This window comes from Camellia sinensis, chromosome 10 (assembly GCF_055761805.1).
Source record: "Camellia sinensis isolate YWXY chromosome 10, ASM5576180v1, whole genome shotgun sequence".
NCBI classification, from domain to species: Eukaryota; Viridiplantae; Streptophyta; class Magnoliopsida; order Ericales; family Theaceae; genus Camellia; species Camellia sinensis.
This window is the reverse complement of record NC_138970.1, coordinates 112,207,207-112,214,677: the sequence shown is the minus strand read 5'-3', so window position 1 is coordinate 112,214,677 and position 7,471 is coordinate 112,207,207. Positions and strand designations below refer to the sequence as shown.

Sequence of the window (7,471 nt, the reverse complement as noted above, 5' to 3'; positions counted from 1 at the left end):
TGAGAGTAGCCGCTGCGCTAACCAGAATAACAAAGAAAATATATATCGGGATGCACTTGCAGCCGGCACCAAGGACGAAGCACTAGCACTGGTACGAAATGGCGACCCAAAATGTTTCTGGTTAAATTATGACAAATTGTCATCAAATTATGACCGGATTTCATTTAATCCACCATTGTCGTATGTTCATCCATTTACAGACACAGTATGGATCGTTCCAACAGCAATACAGCAATGGGTTGCAGACAATATAAGAGACGAAGCCCAAAGACCGCATAGGCCCAAAAGCATTATAATTGAAGGCCCATCTAGAATTGGGAAAACATGTTGGGCCCGGTCTTTGGGACCACATAATTATTATTCTGGCCACATCGACCTGAGGGACCACAAGAACGACGCTTTTTACAACATAATTGATGATGTGGCCCCACAATATTTGAAACATTGGCGCGAGTTTATTGGAGCGCAACGGGACTTTTTTTCAAATTGTAAATATGCCCGCCCAAAGAAAATAACGGGCGGGATTCCAAGTATTATATTATGCAACCCCGGAGAAGACTACAAAGAGTATTTGGAAAAACATGAACACGCCGGGCTTAAAGCGTGGACATACCGAAACGCAGAACTCTACACAGTCAACGAACCCTTGTTTGCTAGAACCAGTCAAGAAGAGGCATCGTAATGCCAAGAAGAAGGCCCAACGCAGGAAGATATTCCACTTCCAATGCGGCTGCTCGATATTCCATACAAACGGATGCGTCGAACCACATACATTGGAGAGAGAGGACGCTGTCAGGGGTCTTTTACGATACTTTGAAGAACCCGATGTGGTTCAAAGCAATAGGCCTCTCCAGACCGGGCAATCAGGGGGTCTACAAGATACAATGCCTATTCAACTACAACCTCCGGAAAGCATTGGGAATCCGGACGTTTACAGCAACAATGTATACGTGGCTGACTTTCAGTGGTCGCAGAAGCCTGTCGGAGACTGTATTTACCCAGCTTATTGCACGCAGATGACGATCAAATTATCCAGCTTTGGGATTATTAGCCCTGTAAACTATTGTCTCGCACTGACCATTGTACTCGACGAGCTTTCATATTATGTAAAATATTGGCGATGGGACAATATTTATGTAAATTTTTATGATTAAATAAAAATGCAGTTTTATATAAATTCGATTTCTGAGCAGGTTTAAGCTGGATAAATGGGCTGTAATTGGTAAACAGACTAACGGCCCAATTACAACAATGAGGCCCATTTAATCTAACTTGTCACCAGTGTTAAGCCTTCCATGTAAGGCAATCCAGACAATGAAACTAACTCTAGGGATAATGAATGGACCCCACAGCAGTTTATACCAAGCCACCTTATCATATTTATCTCTCCAGTGATTCCAAGCAGATTGGATGGAGAATTTACCATCTTGAGTAAGAGTCCAAATAGGAATATCATTACTCGAAGAGCTGGGTTTGAAAGATGGGGGGGTCAACGATATAAGGTCTCTAATCTCCCAAGAGTTGGGGAAAGGCCAGTTCCAGGAATCCCCATTAACAATATTGCTCACTTTAGCCTCCCCAGGGAGCCCAGAATCATAGATAATCCTGTTCCCAAATTTGTCCCACCGGATGCCAATTATCATGCCACAAAAAGGTGGCATTACCATTCCCAATTTTATGTAAGATGAGAGGAAATATAGACTTCCAAAGAGAAATAATCTTCCTCCAGACCCAAGAAGGGTCACTAGGAACAGAGACCTTCCAAAAACTTTTGCCTTTGAGTAAGTAAGATTTAACCCATTGGCACCACATTGACTTCTCACCCCCCGAGAAAAGGAACCAAATATGTTTGGCAATAGCAGCTCTATTCCAAACCTCCAGAGATTTAAAACCCAGACCACCTTCATTCTTGGGACCGCAAACCTTGTACCAAGCAATTTTCGCACTATGCTTTTTCAGATCAACCCCGGACCAGAGAAAGGCTCTAAGTAAATTTTCAATTTCTCTAACAACCTTCTTAGGGAGGATGAACAATGAGGACCAATAGACTTGCATAGAGAACATAATGGTTTGGATAAGCTGAGCTCTACCAGCATAAGAAAGGGCCTTATTGGTCCAACTCTTAATACGGCTAGTGATTCTGTCAATAAGCTGCTGGCAATCAAAGGCTCTCAACTTAGTGGTGATTAAGGGAACACCCAAGTACTTGACAGGGAGGGTACCTTCATTGAAGTTAACAATCTTAAGAATGTCCTCCCTAAGGCTAGGACCACAACCACAGAAAAAGATATTGCTCTTGCCAGCATTAGGAGTAAGCCCCGAGAGACTCTTGAACTCCTCAAGCCCATGCATAATCAATTGCACAGTAGATGCATCCCCTTTGCTGAATATCATAAGATCATCAGCAAAGCACAAATTAACAATCTTAGTCTTCTCACATTTCCAATGGAATTTAAAAAGAGGATGCTTGGATTTCTCAGCAAGGATCCTAGCCAGGATTTCCATAGCCAAGACAAACAGGTAAGGAGACATTGGGTCTCCCTGCCTAAGGCCTCGAGCGCCCTTGAAGTAGCCATGAAGGCTACCATTGATGCAAATGAAAAACGACGGACTAGTGATACAAGCCTTAATCCAGGAAATCATAGAGAGTGGAAAGGCCATAGCCTTCAGGACATCAATAACAAACTCCCGTCTAACAGTATCGTAGGCTTTCATAATGTCAACTTTCATAGCACATTTAGGAGTAACGGACTGACGATGATAACCTCTCATGAGCTCTTGGGACAAAAAAATATTATCAGAGATCCTCTTACCTTGCACAAAAGCAGATTGAACAGGGTCAATCAAATCAGGGAGGACAACCTTAATTCTGTTAGCAATAATCTTAGCTATGCACTTATAGATTGTGTTGCAACAAGAAATAGGCCTAAAGTCACCCACTCTCAAAGGATTAGGAACCTTAGGAATGAGAGCAATAATAGTGCTGTTAACCTCAGAGAGAAGTTTACCAGACTGGAAAAAGGTTCTAATTGCTTGAGTAACCTCCTTCCCAACAATGTCCCACGAGGCCTTAAAAAAACTACCCGTAAAACCATCCGGGCCAGGGGCTTTATTAGCCTTAAGAGACCAAACAACATCCTTAATCTCTTTATCAGAGACAGGACTACCAAGCTTTATAGATTGTTCCACAGAGACTCTAGACTGGACCAGAGAATTTATCCTTTCAAAACCATTGTACTGGTCCTTGAGCGAGGTACCAAAAAGATTTGTGAAAAAACTAATGAAGGATTGATGAATGTCTTCAGGCTTAGACGATGTGCTACCATTATCCAACTCAATGCTAAGGATTTTGCTTCTGTTAACATTGCTCTTAACAGATCTAAAAAAGAACTTGGTATTCCTATCCCCCAGACCCAACCAATCAACCCTGGATTTTTGATGAGCAAGACTCTCCTCCACAGCACATAAATCCACATAATGCCTGTGGTTAGTTCTCTCAAGACTCTGCAAAATCAGATTGCTCGGATCCTTGTCCAATTTACATTGAACAGATTCAAGGTCTGACTTAGCAACAAGGACTCTGGTAGATATGTCACTAAAATCTTTCTTGTTTAGGTCTCTCAACCCAGGTTTCAAATTTCTAAGCTTTTGACAGACCCTAAACATGGAAACACCCTGAATGTACTGACTCCACTCATTAGAAACCAGGGAAAGAAAGTCCTTATGTTTGGACCAGAAATTAAAGAACTTAAAAGGTTTCTTATAAGAGGAGACAGCATCAGAAACAGTCACAACAGCAGGAGAGTGGTCAGAAATAGCAGTAGAGTTGGGAAATTTATCCAGCCAAGACTCATTAACTAAAACTCTATCAATTTTAGTAGCAATATACTCCCCACAATCCCTCTTGTTAGCCCAAGTAAATTGGCAGCCAGAATATGACAAATCGCCAAGCTCAGAGGCAAGAATATAAGAATTAAATTCCTCCTTCTAAGAATTCCAAATCTGAGAGCCTCCAAATTTCTCATGACTGTATCTAGTAGCATTAAAATCCCCTAAGAAGGCAATGGGACATTTGGACTGAGAGTGGGATAATCTAACCATGGTTTCACAAAAGACCCTTCTTAAAGGGTAGTTATTGTCAGCATACACAAAACAGGCAAGGAAAGTAGAGGCCTGAGCTAGATCAGTAATCTTACAAAAAATATGTTGATCAGAGGCAGATAGCTGGTCAACCATACAAAAATTGGAGTCCCAAGAAACACAAATTCTACCAGTTTGATTAGGTTGTGAGTTTGACAAAAAAAGGACCAGTTCTTTAAATAGGAAGAGAAAATTTTCTTTTCATTTACAGCTTTTATTTTGGTCTCCAAAATACCCATGACTTTAATATCTTCTTTAACCACAAAATTTTTTAACTCTCTCTGTTTAGAGGGATCATTCAACCCTCTAATATTCCAAGCAGCTATTTTAAAAGTCATGGAAAACAAAAGACAAAACAAAACCCACAACTAAGAAACTGAGAATTACCTCTTCTTTTTCCTCTGGCTACTGCTGCTCTTGCCAGAGGATTTACCTTTTGCTGGAGTTGGTTGATTGGGCACAGGATTAGCCTGAGGACTACCAGGAGTTGAATCCTTGAACTTCTGTACTTCCTCCAGCAATGTTGGGTCTTGAGGGATGATAAGGCTTATAACATCTGCCAAGTTGCTCTTCAGCTCTTGCAGGCCCTCAATGTAGGGAACATCTTCCCCGGTATCAGCAGAAGAACCAGCAAGATTCTGAGAAGCAACAGGCCTGTTGCCCTCTGCTACTGAGTCAAAATTTTTAGTTTGATCGGTTTCCCTATTCACCAGTAATTCCTCATCAGTAGCTTCAATTTGGTCAGGTAGTGGAACCTCCCCTTGCAAATTAGAAGTCAGACCTTCCTCTTCATTTGTCCCATGAGTTCCCTGAGGAACAGGAATTGCCTCATCTCCAGCAATAACTCCAACTTGCATCTTCCCTTTAGCCATAATAGTGGTCCAGCCAGGCTCAGTAGGATTTTCTTCTGTTTCTTTCTGGAGAGACACCAGTTTAGCCACTTGAGTAGTAACACATCTAGTAGTGTCATGGCCAAAAGCTACACAATGTTCACATTTAGCAGGAAGACCTTGGTATTCAACATTCACAACAATTGTTTCACCATCACAATTTACAGGGAAAGAAGGTGGTTGTTTGGAAGAAGCATCAACTTCCACACAAACTCTGGCAAAAGCAACCCTACCCCCAGTAGCAGTGAGCTGATCCGTGAACAACGGGTTACCAACAGCACTAGCAATCCTACCAAGGCCATCATCATCCCAATATTCTAAAGGAATATTATAGAACCTAACCCAGACTGGTACTTTAGTCACCTTATCCTTCGATAGTTTCATCATACGTTTCCATTTTTTCAGAATAATATTGAAGCCCCCAATGTACCAAGGACCTCCCTCCAGGACTTCAAAGCAACACTCAGGGTTATCAAAAATGAAGAAAATAAAGCCCTCACCATTAGCTAAAACTTCTTTAAGACCCTTATTCTTCCACATGCTAAATGCACTATTCTTCATGTAGTTGAAGTTAACCCCTTTCCCTAAGAAATAACCCACCAAACAGGAGTCCCACTTTTGAAGGGGATTAGGTCTAGGAGGCAGATCAACGCTGATAAAGTCGTCCTTAACAGTAGGAGGGAAGTACCTGAGAGAGACTTGCGATCTTGTAGCCGAATTTGTGATTTCAGCCCACGATTTCCCCGAGTGATTTCCAGATCCCCTACCTCCACCACGTCCTCTATTTCCTCTACCCCCTCGAATATTAGCCCCTCCACGATCTAGATTATCACCAAATGAGATATCCTCCCTGTGTTCTTCCTGACCCAGAATGGCTTGTAGATTTTTCCTCACATTGTTAGACGGCTGACTTGAATCACCCTCCATAACCTCACGAGACTTCCCATCACCTCTATTCCATGCTATGTCCAGGCTATCGGGAAGCCTATGGAACACAGAAGGCTCATTCTCACTACGATCTGACCAACGAGGAGTACCTGGAGTCGAAGGGGCTCCGGTGGCCAGGTTAGGGTTTGACGATTTAAGCCTTTCAACCCGATCTATAATAGTCCGGGGATCAAAAGTCAGATGGGGGGTTTCGAAATCACGCTCACCTTTGCGATTTACCAGTTGATCCACCAGATGAGGACCATCGACGGAGGCTTCTACCATCTTCAATTTCTGAGAATCGTTCGAAATAGCCCTTCCATCGTTATGTTGATTTGCCAGATCTAGGGGGTTAACCCTACGATCAGATTGAGATTGGGCTGAATAACTACCTTCCTGTCCAAGAACAGATACCTGAGGATTGATCTTCGATGAAGCCATCACCTCACCACCGAGGATTTCGAATTTGTTATTAAGAAACCCTAGTTTATCACTCATACTTATTACGTCTAAGTCTGCCTTGCAGATTTTGTCAACCCTTGCAGAAGGTGAGCCACCAATGGGAACAGCATTAACTCCAATCATCGTATTCAATAAGGTATTGAAACCCTAGAAACAGAGTTTCTAGAGAGATGCGGGAGCTTCTCACTCTAACCCATGGAGTGGCCAGTGAGGAAAAATCTTGAAGTGTTTTTGTCTACTATGGTCAATGGATTGACACCGACTTGAATTAAGCCAATATGCATAAAATTATAACCATTATCTAAATGTCTCTTGATTAATTTTTTATCAAATAATTGGCAGGTTTCTCGAGGTTTTTCTAAAGCATAAACTTGTTCAATAGTTTTAACATGGAGAGTAACTTTAAAAACATTTTGTAAAAAAGTAGTTTTATAAATTTCTTTAATTGACAGTTTGGGTATATTCCATCCAGCATCAAATTTATCATTTTGTATTTCAACATCTTCTTCATTAATTACTAATCCCTGATTAGGTATTGAGGGCAAAGCTGTTGACCTAGAACTAACGGATGAGTTACTTCTAAATAATCGACTCATTGTTTTGTTTAATTAATCAGTTTTACAGATATCTTAATACATACTCTATTCTTGTCAATTTTACCACATACCTAGTATACATACATATCCTATCTTGAAACCCCAGAGTCGGATTCTGCCTAATCCGAAGGACTTACACTAGACTGGGAAGAAATGGGTGACTTAAACTAGGTGGATAGAATAGACTGATCTTTTGGGTGATTAAGATGAACTGAAAACAAGATTAATCAAATAAACAATAGAGGAGATTGAATAGAAGAAGCACAACAGTTAGAAACAATCACCTGGCTCTGATATCATTTTCTCTTTAATTTAGATAACATTAAATGAGTTGTTTTTGTTAAACTAATATCGTTAAGCCACAATTACCCAATAAATTATTATTTTTTTTTTTAGAGGCCAATCAAGATTAGTTTGGGTTAAACTTGGTCACTTAAGCAAATGAAACAATTAGTT

At 41.0% G+C, this 7,471-nt stretch overlaps 1 protein-coding gene across 1 annotated transcript; it reads right to left on the bottom strand.

Moving 5' to 3' along the window:
- Positions 1 to 1,262: 1,262 nt before the first annotated feature.
- On the bottom strand, positions 1,263 to 6,542 carry LOC145800619 (uncharacterized). Its single transcript, XM_082890333.1, has 5 exons — positions 4,528 to 6,542; positions 4,350 to 4,446; positions 4,099 to 4,224; positions 1,876 to 3,987; positions 1,263 to 1,775 (listed from the first exon to the last, which is right to left on the bottom strand). Exons 1-5 carry the CDS (start codon positions 6,540 to 6,542, stop codon positions 1,263 to 1,265), a joined length of 4,863 nt encoding a protein of 1,620 aa, XP_082746459.1.
- Positions 6,543 to 7,471: the final 929 nt, after the last annotated feature.

Excerpts from the sequence above, each read along its gene's own strand:
- LOC145800619 (XM_082890333.1), bottom strand. The coding sequence starts at position 6,542 with ATGATTGGAGTTAATGCTGTTCCCATTGGTGGCTCACCTTCTGCAAGG. Across the intron at positions 4,225-4,349 it reads TGGAGACCAAAATAAAAGCT|CTATCTGCCTCTGATCAACA; the intron begins GTAAATGAAAAG and ends ATGGTTGACCAG. Across the intron at positions 1,776-1,875 it reads TGGGTTTTAAATCTCTGGAG|GCAAAAGTTTTTGGAAGGTC; the intron begins GTTTGGAATAGA and ends ACTTACTCAAAG.